This window comes from Cervus canadensis, chromosome 24 (assembly GCF_019320065.1).
Source record: "Cervus canadensis isolate Bull #8, Minnesota chromosome 24, ASM1932006v1, whole genome shotgun sequence".
Taxonomy (NCBI): Eukaryota; Metazoa; Chordata; class Mammalia; order Artiodactyla; family Cervidae; genus Cervus; species Cervus canadensis.
The window spans coordinates 32,100,178-32,115,737 of NC_057409.1; the positions used below are offsets into that span (position 1 = coordinate 32,100,178).

Genomic DNA, 15,560 nt, shown 5'->3' on the forward strand with positions numbered 1-15,560 from the left:
TTTGACTAAGTTGTTCCTTTCCTGATGTGAGTTCCTGAGCAAATTCCCAGATCACCTGCTATCTGTGGTTATCTGCAGCATTCATTTTGATACACTAGGAGCACCTTGAGGGTCAGATTCATGTCTTATACAATTTGGTACACGCCTCACACCTATCACCTCTCTACATATCAGAGACATTAAGAGCATTTAATGGAATCAAACCATGTATTATGCAAGCTGACCTGAAAACATGTTAGTGAACTTAACATCTAATTGAGCAGATAAGATACATATTTTCATTTATTAATATAATAGGAAATATATCTATTATATTATATTAAATGAAAAATACCTACCTGATTTATCACACTCTCAAAGGAGAGCACATGGGATCTCAAAATAAAGCACCTTTTTATCCTCTTTGCTTATCTATTTCATCTGAGAATTCTCAGTAAGTAGGAAGTTATTAAATTATTATACATCAATGCAAAGAGCAAAGCCATACTCCTTGGAGACAAATGTGCAAAGAGCGATGACTTAACATGTCTGTTGTTAAGTATGTATAATACATTTAAAATAGGCAAATTTAAATGCCTTTGAAGATTTACACATGTGGAAAGACATCCCCAAGACCACCTACAAGTGAAGTAAAACCTATACCTAACAGTACCCAAAGAATCTGTAACTTTGAAGAATGCGAGTCAAAAGGATCTGCTGACAGTATGATTTGAGGGAAGCAGAAAGAGAAGAAGGGCTTCCCAGGCAGCTCAGTGGGTAAAGAACCTGCCGGCAACGCCGGAGATGCCAGATATATGGGTTCAATTCCTGGGTCGGGAAGATCCCCCGGAGGAGGGCACGGTAACCCACTCCAGTATTCGTGCTGGAGAGTCTGGTGGACAGAGGAGCCTGGCAGGCTAGGGTCGCAAAGAGTCGGACATGACTGACGCGACTGTTCACACAGCACAGAAAGGGGAGAAGAATTTGATCCTAGATAAGAAGTTAGCGAACTTTTTCTACAGAGAGCCATACGATATATATTTTTGACCCATGTGGGTCATGTAATCTCTGGAGCAACTACTCAGCTCTGGATTGCAGCCTGAAGGCCATCATGCACAATACATAATGAATAAGCATTGCTATTTTTCAATAAAACTCTACTTACAAAAATGGGTGGTGAGCTAGAATAGGCTAATAGATTGTCGTGTGCTGATCCCTGTGTAACTGGCATCATTGCCATTATATTGAATAAGTCATTGTCCATTTACATTGGTTTTCTGGAACAAAAATTAATTAACACAAATAACAACATTAACTGCAATTTTGGAAACTTTAAAAAGGACCAGACAATAAAAGATAAGCTGAGATATATAGATTTTTATCATTAATTGCCCATCAGAGTCAGATAAAGGAATAAAGGATGATCTTGGTCATTAACAAAATACTTCTTAAATGGTTTCATTGAATGCTTATGAACTTTAAGATGTTAATAGATGTTCAGAGGAAAGAAAAGTGTTCTGCTGTCACATAAATTTGTGAAATACTGGACTAAATACGGGTTAGGAGCAATAGTAGTAAAAATGTCAGATAGCTTTTATGAATCCCTTATTGTGTGCCAAGTAGTTTTTACTAATATCTCTATTTTAGAGATGCGTGCACTAAGACATCGGAGAAGGCAATGGCACCCCACTCCAGTACTCTTGCCTGGAAAGTCCCATGGATGGAGGACCCTAGTAGGTTGCGGTCCATGGGGTCGCTAAGAGTCGGACACCACTGAGCGACTTCACTTTCACGCATTGGAGAAGGAAATGGCAACCCACTCCAGTGTTCTTGCCTGGAGAATCCCAGGGACGGGGGAGCCTGGTGGGCTGCCGTAGAACCTACTCAACCTACTCTAAAATATAGTCTTCACCGTACGGTTGAGCTCTCAGCTGTTGAACTGTGTTCATACTGACTCTCAAACAAACCTTTAAAAATTTTTCAAGTGCTGTCAGTATACTAATATATATGATCAGACACTGCATATTTCTAAGAGGTGTTAAAAGATGCATCATTTCTCAGAATAACTTGACCACAAAAAAGAAAAGCAAAAATCCTACTAAAAATCTAGCTAGCTGATCATTAGAACTATCTGGGAAACTTTAAAATAGAAATTTAAACCATTTTTGGTTGGCACTGAAGAGGGAGAGGTCAAGGAATGTGAATTTTTGTAACATTCCTGCCTTAGATGATACTGATCATTTGCCAGGTTAAGGACAGCCCTTTGTTCTAATGTCACACAGCTAGATAATTTTTGTACACTTCATCCATTTTTTCACACTCCATTCCTGTCATGTAGTGAGTGGTGACAGTTTGCAGAGTGAAAAAAAAAAAATCAAGAACACAGATCCTCAGTTCCTAAAATCACCAAATATGTGGCAAGGGCAGCTAATTTAGTTTCTTTGCTTCTTCCTAGGATAAAGCAGTCTCTGTGAAAACAGATAGTGTTTAATATAATTTTATTATGGCCTATACTATTTGGTTTAATTATAGAATTTTTCATTTTTAGACAAAGGATTCTCTTTTTTATTAGAGCCTTTGCAAACTTAGGCTTCCTTTGCAAGTTGACCTCTATCTGTGTCAAAGACTGATTTTAGATATGCCAATATTTTATTGTTCTGGTCTGTTTGTAACTCTGGGTTGTCATGGAGATAGGTCCCGATATCACATTTCTATAGACAATTGGATGAAATAAATTTCTGCATCTAGTATATTTATTGGAAAGAAAGATGCAAATAAGCATTAAGTCTGAAGGTCTAAAATGTAGATAAAAGACCACAGGAAAAATATCTTTATATTGCCTTTGCAAATAGTAAGTTCTGTCAGCCATTGTGGTGTTTCCACTAAGTTTCTGTTGGTCTTTGTTTTATCATCTGTAAAAAAGTTGAAAGTTCTTGTCCAGATCTAAAATTCTGTTGTCAGTTCTTAAAAGTAGGGAAGACTTAGATTATGAATTAAAAAAAAAAAAAAGCAAAGACCACAACGCTTGCCTTTTTTAGATAGAAGAATTTATATAAATTCAGATACTAGAAATCCAATCCCTTGCTAAGAAATAACAATGATAATCAAGGATCAATATTAAGACAAAGTTAGTTCAAAATCTCATCCAAGTAATGTTTAGTTAAAAAAACACACACAAACTTTTGAGCAATCAGAATTGTTAATTAAACTTCATATGTAATACTTTAATTTTCAAATTCCCAATACTATTTATTCCTCATTAGATATATGACATTATTGTATCCATCTTATATATAGAAATATTAAATTTATTTGAATTTTGTTTATGGTCTCATGACATAATAGGGAAAAAATTAAGAGTTGTGTTCAGTAGATTTGTATCCACTTTAATCAACTTTATATAGTCATAAAATAATACCAGATAAAAACTTTTCAGGAGATAAATGAATTTTCTTGTTACTTTGGTACTTCATTCACCCTTTTCATGGTGTCATTAAATTCTTGCAAAAATGACATTATTGTGATGTGCTAGATGGCAGGCTGGAGGCAAAGAAATCAACAATGGTGGTGTGTGAGATTGAAATTACTGATGATAATCAGTGGTGATTAAAGGTCCAAACCTAAAATAAGCTGACTCTAAAATAAGCCAGTCCCTATTAATAATGACTAAGCTTGAGAAAGATCACTTGGGTAAGCAAACCCACTGAGCACTTGAAATCACCTTGAAGTATTTGTTTCAAGCTCTTCCTTGAAAGTTTGGTTAAATATAACTAAAACATAAACCAGTATTTTTTTTCTTGTGCTATACTTTGTAAAACACACTGTCTGATACATAAATCAAGTTAAAGGAAAACAAAACAAAACAAAAAATATGATCAGGGTGATAAGAAGGGTTAGAAATAATTGTAAAGATTTTCTTAAAGTAAGAACATTTCCAAGCTCCCTCAAATTTCACACACATACACACACAATGCATGTATGAAACAATTTCAGTTTAGACTATATAATCTACAAAATTTGCATAAAATATGTAGATTATGTCATAAGGTATAGGACATAGTCACGCCATTGACTATGTATTTTGGTGAGTAAAAACACAATGATAGATTAGCAAATTTCTAACATATCCAAAATCTTGTACAATTAGAGTTAAAATTTGGAGGGGAAACTACCAGGTCACTCTCTTTTCAGGTTCATCTCCTCATAGTATTGGTGAGTCAGCAGGAATGGACAGTGAAGTTTATAAACAGCTGATGACTGACCTCAAGTCTGCTGTAGTCACTAGCAGTAACAAGCTCCACAAATCTCAGATGTGGCTGCAAATCAAACACCAATCTCCCCGTGTGCACAGGGGATAGAAGCCTAGACACAAATCTCTCTAGTCATGTTTATCACACAGTTATCACCATTAATGGCAGCATCTTACCATATGAAGGACAGCAATAAAAATCAGTGTGTGCATCTATATAGTTTTAACTAATTAAAGGGCCAGGTGACCATCAAGTCTCTTAAAATTTAAAGTAAGAGACTATTTCATCCCTTCAGGGGTTAACTTGGAAGCTATTTATAACTATAATTTCTACTACCATAATTTGAAAATTGTTGAGGGCCATTTTCAGTTCTCACTGAGGTTTTTGAAAAAAACAAATTATTTCAAAACTCTGATCTATTTCTATATTTAATGTAGTTCTGTAGAATTAAAACACACCAAATGAATACAATGTAAAAAGAATGAGAAAGGGTTTGAGGAACTTTATAAATTTAAGTTCTAACAAAACTGACTTCTAATCTTTGAAACTGGTCAGACATTATACAAATTAAGCAGATGCTCCCTAGTTATTTACAAAAGATGGGCGTTCCCTCTAGGGAGAATGATCATTGAGAATGATCCACTTTGAGGCTGCTGTGGTACATGCTGGGGGCTGAGCTTCAGATGAGCAACAGTCATTATTGATTAAGATTACTTAATCTCTGATATTTTGCAGCTACTTGAAAGGAAAAAAAGCTATGCTTGAATTCACTCAGAGGCAGTTTTAATACTAAAAACAACATGTTCTGCAAAACAAAAACTGCATATTGTAGAGTCAACAACTGTGGAATTAGTCTTCTCAATCTCCCAACAAAGACCTCAGTTATCTTTGTTGTATGAAATTATAATGTTTTCTAGGACTGACTCTCAATGGAATCTTACAAATGCCCCAACTACTTGTTAAGAACTTGTCCATCCCCTCTTGGGAAAAATATGTTTAAAAACCCCACCCATAGTCTTAAAATTCACCCATTTTCCATTATTAAAATGAATACAGGTAGTCAAAGAAGCAGAAATAAAATAAATAAACAAAACCCTCCCAGTTGTTAGGATGAGAGGTCTTTCCTGCCTTGTCTCCCATATTTCAGCAGGATGTTCATAACAAATTTGATTCCATTTAGTGGCAATGAAATACATATAATGCATACTACAATCTTCATACATCTGGAAAGATGCATTCTGTATCTCTTTGTCTAGTACAAACATCTTAGTTTCTGTGCCTCTCATATTAATAGAAACTGGTGCAATGGCAGATGAGTGGGTGGGGTACAATAAGTGGCATTTCTGCAAACAATTATCCCCTCATTGAGATTTCTTTACAGCTTTTTCCCCTGTTCTTTCATATATTTGGTAATCAGTTCCTAGAATATGCTGCTTTTCATCCTTTTTCTGTATTAAAACAGACGTAAAAAAAAGAAATCTCCTAATCCTAACTTGAAAAATCCTTTCTACTCACTTTTATAGATTTCTATAATGTTACAATACTGGACATTAATGATGGGACATAGATTAATGACAAAGTTGGGAAACCTGTCTTCCTGTGAATGTACCCATTGACGAGCGAGTCAGTTCTCAATCTTAGTTGGCATCGACATTTTTTATGGGTATGATGATTTGGCAGAATACTCTGAGTGATTAATTCTCTGTCCTCTTTGCTGCTTTCCTCAAGATTTAAATGTTAAGTCCAAAATTCAGGGCAAAAACTAAACAGCTTACCACAGCATGAAAACTTTTTTTTTTTTTTTAAAGCTGTAACATATTTACAAAATGTGCAAAACGAGAAAATAATCACACTGAACCTATTAAAAATAAAAACCAGAAACTTGATCAACTGTCTTTGGCCCATAATGGGAAAAGTACAAAGGTCAGTGCCTGCAGAGAAAGGCAGATTTTGGGTAAATCCAAATCCTCAAGTAAGGGTACTGGGTGTTGACTGCAGAAAATCACTTTAAGACAGGCTATGCAAAGCTGAAATTAAAAAAAAAAAATCTCTTTCAGTTGCAAGTAGTATAATCTTCAGTGTCTGACCTAAAACTAAATCAGTACAAGTTACGAAGTCTAAAAAATTCCAAAAAGGCTAATTCTAGCTGAGTGAGAGTTATAAAAATATTGAGCAAAATAAGAAATTATTTCTCCCTTTAAGAAACTCAGCATGAGATGGTTAAGCACAGAAGCACACCTGATACAACCTGCATTTCCAATCAAGATTTTCTGTAGGAAATGCTACTGTAGATTATTATTTATACTTATTTCTTAAAAAGTAGGTTCCAGTGTCATTTCGCCTGTGCACACATGAAAGAAGAGAAACCCACTACACGATGACCTTTATCTCAGTACAATATTAACAGAACACTGGAGAATTCGGTTTTCAAAAAGGAGAGTGTGAAAGCCATTTTCAAACCTTAGATCAGTAAGTGTTGGAAAAAATCCAAATGTGTATAAATGACATTATTTTTTCTATCAGGTGACACATGTATATCAGTTTACATTTAAACTGAGTGATCAGAGGACACTGATGTAGTGACATATGTTTTTGTAACTGTATAGCATCAGACCGCACAACTAAAACACTGAGTGGTCATTACAACACTTGGGATGGAAAGGCAATCCAAGATGAGCGTCGGTTAGGAAGAGGTGGGGAGACGGAGTAGAAAGTAGAAGCAGGATGGAAATGAACAATGTATGTCATCTACAGGGGCCCAGAGAGCACTCTACCTGAAGCTTGAATGCTTCTCTAATTAAAACGGAGAGATGGACACATAGACAGAAGCAAAGGCATTTTAAGGGAACTTTAACTTTTTATATTCTGTCTGTTCAATTATAACCTGACTCATTTTGTTCACCAAAATACATTAAATGCCTGTTACGTGGTTTACCTGGTGCTGGGGTTGGGACCAAGGAGCAAAAAGAAAACATTGTCCCCAGCCTTAAATGTTTCACTGTCCAGTGGGGGAGAGAGCAGTCCTTTCAGTTTATATTATTGCGATGTGATAGAGATGGTGGTAATGAGTTCATATGCTGAAGCCAGGAAGCCTGGATTTGAATCTTAGTTCTTCTATATTATGTATGGTGTTGGGTGAACTATTTACACTTGGGTGCTTCAGTTTTCATACTGTAAAACAGTGCTAATGAAAGTGTAACTTCATAGTGTTAGCATGAAATTGTGCTATAATACACACAAAGCTCTTAACGGTGTCTGGCTCTGATTACTGTCCTTGTTATGAAGGTATGAGATGCAGCCCAGAACACAGCAGTAGGCCAGTCAGAGGAGGCTTTGCAGTTGAGATGAGATTTAAATGGAGCTCGGAAGCAGTTTAGTTGGACTTACACACGGGTGCAGAAATGGTAAAAAGGTGTGGGCCAGCATGTGCAAGCACCCAGGCAAGAGAAGTCACTGAGAGTTTAATAAACTTGAAGGAATTGATGAGTAGAATCTAGACTGTACTAGGGAATTTTGGTTTTTATCCTCAAGACTGTCCCTGAATGTTTTTGTCTTTTTACAAGCTGGTCTTCTCATTCTTTGTTTTCTGCAACAGTCCTGCTTTCCCAGCCATTAATCTCTCTTCACTTCCATTCAATTAAATACCTGACTATAAAGTAATCTTGTTTAAAAAAACACATTTAACTAGGTTAACTCTATGTACAACAACCTGCATTTTGTCCCTTGTTACTCTTTAGACTGAATCTATTCTGGCCCAATACTCGAGTTCCTCTTTCCACGTTCCAAAAACACTTTTCAAGTTTACCTCTGTCTTCTGATAATAGCATTTTAGTAAGATCCAGTTCCCTGTCATTCTCATCTTTCTCCTCTTCTTGCTGATTTTATTTATCCAAATATCTGACTTTGCTTAAGCAGTTTCCTCTTTGGAATTTTAATCTTCCTAGATACATTTTAATTTTTTAAGAATAGGCTCATCTTTGACCTTCCTGAAGAAAAAGACAGTTTGTCTGACCAAACCTCATACCATGTTGATAAGCTTCTGGCACCAAAATCCCCTTGGTGTTGACCTTCACAATCACATGCTTTATATTGCCTTTTCCCCACTCCTCTCTCCAGCTTGGCTCATGCATTCCTTATGAGTGGAGATGTTCTCTTCTAGATCTTTGACTCTCTAATGCATGTACAGTACAACTACAGTATCTTATCTATTAAAAAGTCCAACAAATGCTTATCAGACAAATATATAATATACAAGAATATCACAATATAAGCTTCTTAATAACATGCCAAGATTATTATGTGAAAGTTGCATGTAGCTTCAAAGATCAGCTTACAAGAGACAAGAAACTAAATTAGAAGAGAAGATGGCTGATATTTACTAGGCAAAATAGTTCATATAGATAAGTATGAAATTTAAAAAACTGTTGGAATTTTTTCAGTTGAGTGACTTTTATTATTATTATTTTTTTAGTTGAGTGACTTTTAAAGTCAAGCTTCCATCATGAGACATAGGTGAAGACATGGAAGAATGTAGAACTCAGAGGAAATTCCTGGACACTAGGATTTAGAAAGAGTGAAAGGACCCTTTTTTTTCAGTATCTATTGTGTACCAGTTGTTACAAGATCACTACTTCATATAAATTATTTCACTAATTCTTTCCAATATCTCCTCTCAACAGAAGTAATTATTATGATGGTCATTTTGTAGTGAATGCTACTGTGGCTCAAAAAGTTTAAGGACTCCTTCCAAAATCTTACATCTAAGTGATGAATTTGGATATAAATCCAGGTCTTTCTGACTCTAGAGCCAAAGTGCTTTGAGAAGTGAAATAGGCTTTATTGTTAGAATGGATGTATTTAGAAAAAGGTTAAATAACTTGACAATTTTGGACAAGTATCAAACTTGATTGGTCTCAGTTCTTTCAATCTTATTAATTTACTCTAGATAATCTCTAGAGCTCTTAAAACCAATCCTTGTGAAAAAGTGGTATCTGTTTTCTTTTTTAAAAATCACATTGATTTAAAATCAGTGATATTATAAGTCAGGGAGAATGTTGTGCATATCAACAGATTAAATATTAATTATGGCAGTGGCAGATAATTAGAATGAAGGAATTATTAACTTGATATATCTTTATTGTTTGATATGGCAAAATAATTTTTACCTTTGGAATAAGAATCTAACAAAAACAGGGAAAACTATAGCATTTTCAGTGATGAGCTAAGTTCAAAAAAATCAGTATCTTTTATTCTTTTATTTAATTTGGTAGTCAGTATTTAATAATCTCAAATTTTATCTGGAATACAATTTTGCTTGGGATAGGCTATCTTAAAATGTCTTTTTATTCTACTCCAAATAAATATGCATATTAGAGGAGAGTGACCTGATTCTAGAACTATGTCGACAATCAGTCATGTGTTGAGTATTTGCATTTACTTTTGTTACCCTATGTCAAAATGTGTCCAATATGTGAAAGACCAGAAGGGAATTGATAAATGTATGACACTCTTAACTATTATTTGATGTCAATAATGGTAATTTTACTAGATTCTCAGGCCCCTTCTCAATATTGTGCAGCAAAGTATCATAATACATGAAAAAGTCTAGAATAACACTTACATATAAGAAAGTTGAATGTGATAATTATCACTGAAATTTCTCTCATGTCCTGAGGAAACTAGTCAAAATTATTGGGTTTCTTGGGTAAATCAGATATGGTTTGAACCCACAACTTAGAATCGACTGAATGCAATGAATTGCCAGCATATAGGAAGTACTCCGATCATGATCTGTTAAAACCTTTTCCCATGTATTGACTTCTACCATTTGACTCTTGTAAAGAAGGAAATTGGGTCAATGCTAATAATTGAACATTCTTCTCTAAAACATAAATGCACTGAAAACTAGCTATATCTTCTTTTGCCTACACATTTCTCAGCACGTTGTCACAGAACTTGGTTAGGCAAAATGAAAATCTTTACATCAAGCCACCAATATGACAGAAACCTCAAGGCAAAACTGTCATTGCATTTGAGGACATGTTGATATATTAATTTATACCTTAAGCGTTCAGATCTGGCTTGTATGAAACCCTAATTAAAACTAGTCATTGGAAAAAAGAGGCTCAAAGAAGAGGTAAAAATGAAGTCCGCGTTACTTGACAACATGATGCAAGCATAAAAGAAAGACTAAAAATACCATTGAGGACGAAAGCCTGAAAAACTAGCCTTTTTTTTTTAAACTACATTTTACAAGGGACTATGATAAAAATTCAGTTCTCTCTGGGGTCTTATATGTCAAAAAAAAAAAAAATCTAAAGATAAGAGAACAGAATGGGAACCATGTTCTACAACAAGTAAGTCCAATGCATATTCTTAATACAAAGACCACAGCTCAGAAGTGTGTCTCTGTAGTACTTGAATTTCCATACACTAAATAGATAATTCTAGACTACAATTAAATGGCTCCAAATACAGGCTAATAAGCCACACACACTCACACATGAAACTCACAAAATTTAAACATTAATAAACACATAGCTTTTAAACAAAATTGTTTCCATCAGAAAACATATTTTGTAATAACACAATGAAACATTTAAGGGCAAAAATAAAAGATGGTAAGCATGCTCCAAATACTTCTGAAGGAAAAAAAAAATTCTTGTGAAACCCTACAGATATTGGTCAACAAACCAATTGCCTATTGTACCACCACAGTGGTACTTAGGCTAACTGGAGTCACATTTTTGTAAATCAAAGAGAAATTTAAAAATGTGCTTTTTCAACTGTAATTTTAATGTTGTGGTCTAAGTATGTGGTGTAAAAAGTTAGTATTCAATGAATACAGAGGGCAACTCATACCTTAAATTCCTCCAAGATCTTGTAATTTTTCCCATGATATTCACAAAAGTTTTTGACTTCTTTGCACTCAGGACAGCATCCATTGTGTTCCACTTTAGTACACTTTGGGTGAATTTTAGGGCATTCTGGCTGGTCACAAACAGGTCCATCCAGAGCACAGACACACGGACAGTTGGAATGCCCTGGGAAAAATCTTTCTCCCAACTTGTATACAAAGCCACTGTCATCCACACACCCCTTCCCTCGATAGTCATCAAAAATCAGGTTGTCATTACTGGAGGTCTGGTCACCTTCATCAGCAGGATAGTCTTCATGACTGATGGCAGCAGAGGTGACCAATCCAGGGATGACCAATAGCAGTATGCAAGCTTCATGAATATGAAGAGCCATCCCCTTCCTCAACGGCTTCTGGATGTTCTAATATTAGATATACTCAGCTCCTTCCATGAGAATACAAGAGGGGCAAGCTGAAAACAAATATTTAAAAAGAATGATTTGACATATATAAAGAGAATATAGGTTTATTTAAATCCATGCTCTTAAAATGTTTGAGATCTGTTTATTTGTGATCTATTTGGAAGTTTTGTTGCTGTTGTTGAGTTGCTAAGTCATGTCCAACTCTTTGCAGCCCCATGGACTGTAGCCTGTCAGTCTCCTCAGTCCATGGGATATCCCAGGCAAGAATACTGGAGCAGTTTGCCATTTCCTTCTCTAGGGGATCTTCCTGACCCAGGGATCGATCCTGAGTCTCCCACATTGCAGGCAGTTTCTTTATACCACTGAGCCACCTGGGAAACCCAATTTGGAAGCTCCTAAGACCTCAAATAGACTAAGTTCATGCAACTATCTGCACTTTATTATGAAGTTTGGAGGGTTGATCCTTGGCAATATATGCATTAAAATTTGTCCTTTATGAACTTCTTTTACCTTGGATATTTCAGCTTTAATTTACCTTCTGAATTTCAAAGGTCTAGCTTTGTCTATCTTGTAAGAAGTGGTTTTACGGAGACTCAATTTTACTAGTATTAACAGTTACAGTTAACTCAAGAATATCCGAATGCACATTCTCTTTGAGTTCACTGACAAAACCAAACTAGTGAGAGACAGAATGTATATATGTTACAGTCATCTGTGTGAAAATGCCAGAGATTAGGGAGAAAACATGCTGCTTCTAAAGGAAAGACCAACAGTTGAATGTAAATTATCATTGGATGGAGCTGGTACAAAGGCCTTCCTACTACTTTATGTCCATAATTAGAGAACAACAGTGGTCTCAATATGGCTTACTTGTTTATGTGGATATGAATCTGGATTTTGAAACATAGTTAAGAAGGGAAATAGTACAAGTATTTCACAGTGAGTAACAGAATGAAAACTTTACATAATAAATAAGAAAACACCATGTATGGAAAAGGATTTGTTAAAAACAAATTTATTTGTATTATTGTCCACACCTTTATTTTATTCAGGAAGTAAGCTCCTAGTGGGCAGGAAAGATGTATCTGTAAATTATTTTTACAGTAACTTGAGTCTAATATTCATGTAAGAAATTATACTTGAATTACTTCAATGTAAAATAGCATTCACATATTCTCAAAAATATACCTCTCTTTTTGACATGCCAAAGATACTTGCATTTAGGCAATTTGCACAAAAATGCCAATGTACAACTGTTTGAAGTTTCCTAAAATAATAAGGTGTTATCAATTCATAGAAAATTTACCTTACATACTTTGGTGTTACTGACTCTTGTAAACTTCACTTAGTATTAGCACTTGATGGGGAGTGTTGGTAGTGGGCTGTTATTTAAATGGTTAGAATGACTAACTCATACAAAGCCTTGGAGAACTTGTGACTTTAGGGAGTAATGGATGAGAAAAATGTCAAATAATTCATTTGTCTATTTACATGTTGCTGGCTTTCTGCCAATATTGCTAAAATTGTATATAGGGCATTTTCAGATCATTTTACAAGGGTTATTCATTTGTTTTATTTTCAGATTATAATAGCAGTGATAAACTATCTATTTTAGTCTAACATATGTACATAATAATTTTAAGTAAGATAAAGATGGCACTAGAAAACTTCAAGAACTATTATATTTGCATTTTAAGTTAGATATACAAATTCTGGTAATAGTAAAATGGAAGATAGTATATTCATGCCTTCCTTCAAGAGAAAAAACTGCTCTCTAATATTAGAATTCCTTCTGTGAAGGTGATGATAAAGGAGATGGATCTCTTTTAAAATATGTCAAAAATAATGAGTCACGACAAAACCAAAAAAAATGCAAACCTATAATTCTACTTGAGAAGCTGGAAGCTTCCTTTGACAAAGCATTTTTTCTCTTAAATTACTATAGAGGCTACAGACATAATACAAGCTTCTGAAAAATGATAATTTTCTAATTAAGTCATGCATTTACACATTTGCCACACACTTAGAAAGTTTATCTTGGAAGAAAAAGGAGCTACTGTGCTTTCTTACAGTTTTCTAGTAGTATCTTGTCAATACATGCAAGATAAGCCATATAAAATACCCAGATCATTCTGTTTCAAAAGGACACAGACAGAAAATGATCTCTTTGCAAGCTACAGGTAGGCATTAATGTGTCAGGCTAGGGTAAATGCAAACTCAAAGGTAATATAGGGATGTCATACTCACTTTATATGAACATTAAACATGCTTTTTAAATATGAAATATATTTAAAAATCTGCATGGAGAAAACAAGGTCTTCTCGTCAATATAAGAAACTTATTATTCTTTAAAAAGCATTCTTCCTAACTGGGCTACTCTCATGTAATTTAATAATTATTTAAGAGAAGAAATATTAGTGAAATCAAAATGTTTATCCAAAGATCTTTAATAAGTAAGCAAACACTGATAAACTGAGGATCACTTCCCAGCTAAACTTTCCCCCTCCCCATATTGCTACATATGATTTAAAGTGATTGCATCTATTTCTTTGAGAAAACAAACATAACTCATGTCATAAGATACACTTACCTAATCACTCTGGAGGTTAAATGGTGGTGGTGGGGGTCACAGGCCAATACGAACTAAAAGATCACGTTTGTGTTAGGAAAGCAGTTTTCTTTAATTATCCAAAGAATACATTTTCCAGGCTTGAATTAAAGGCAATCCATTCTACCTCCCATTTCAAAACACAGTCAAGAAGCAGTCTCCCGCCCTTCCAGAGAGAAACACAGCAGACACACATAAGAAATATGCTTTGGACCTGTCTTCAGAATTCAAAGCAAGAAGCAATGCTGGTCCTGTAGCAATCCAGACCCCAGGAGCAGAATCATGTTGAACTTATTTTTAGCCTTTTCCCAGATCCTTCTATGAAATTTCCCAGCTGATTATGCCTCCTCCACACATGAGTTCACTTACACAGTGTTTGATACAGCAGTAGAGGTGATTTGGTTAGGCTCTGAGGATCAAAATCAGCAACAGCATGCTGTAGCTTAAAGCCCACTCCGCCGGCAGGAACATCAACACCATCCACAGTATGTTGCTTGAATCCCCTCTTACACACCAGAAAATGCTAACTGTGGACGTGAAGGAAAGGAGCAACTTTAGCTGGGTTTCTGCATCACTGAGAGCAGTTTGCAGACTGCTGATTTGGAGCTCATTCTGCCGGCAGCCGGGAATTCCTCAGCACCACGGACAGCGCCAACAACTGGCTTCTGAACCCAGCTAGGTCGAAATCCCGAGCTGCTCCTTGAGACCAGGCTAGAGCCTTCTCTAAGCAGTCGTGTTTTATACAGTGGATGCGTGCGTTAGGAGGGGGAAAAGGCATTTTACGTGCGTGCGAGATACTTACTTGCATTGAAATTACAATAAAACACTAATTAAAAAAAACACTGTAACTATACCTAATGCATTCTTGCATGGGCTGCAGAGATGAAAGTTCGGAAGAGCTTTGCATTTAGATTTAAGCCACCTGCAGTCTCTGATTATTATTAACAGATAAAGCACAATCATTGTTAAAGAATTTGTGAAAACGTATGCTCCCAATTTCCACTTGACCCTTTGTTTGCAGAAAGCCTTTCCCCGTGCTATACATAATTACACTTCAGGTCTTCTTTCAGTTTAGATTTGATTCTTTTTTTTAAAGTAGCCTGGTTCTCCTGCAGTTTGTTTTCTAACATTCAAAATCAATCTCTTGTAATTCATCTAGTCTGTCATTAGGCGTCATTGTAAAACTGTTTCTTCCAAACCACTAGCAAAGATGCTCTGTTTTGGAATTCTTATCAAAAGGAGAAAAAAAAAAAAAGACACAAATAAATGGTCAGAAAGTTATTATTTTTTATTGGTAACAGTATGAGCACTAGCATTTATGTCCAAAGCAAGTTTTAAAGCAAATTGTAAATGTTACCTGCTGACACATTTAACCAGCTATTTACTGGTTTGGGACAATATGAGGCATTTTCAAGCCTTAAAGGGAATACCCTCTGCAGTGGGAT

General features: G+C 35.3%; 1 protein-coding gene across 1 annotated transcript in view; it reads right to left on the bottom strand.

Moving 5' to 3' along the window:
- The window catches only part of LOC122426469 (von Willebrand factor C domain-containing protein 2-like), a 178,667-nt gene extending 164,523 nt beyond the window's left edge, over positions 1-14,144 (bottom strand). The window contains exons 1-2 of the mRNA XM_043445442.1: positions 14,098-14,144; positions 11,091-11,557 (exon numbers count right to left, since the gene is read on the bottom strand). Coding sequence (XP_043301377.1) covers positions 11,091-11,480 — 390 coding nt within the window. The 5' untranslated portion in view covers positions 11,481-11,557; positions 14,098-14,144. The remainder of the gene's footprint in view (positions 1-11,090; positions 11,558-14,097) is intronic.
- Between the last annotated feature and the right edge of the window lie 1,416 nt (positions 14,145-15,560).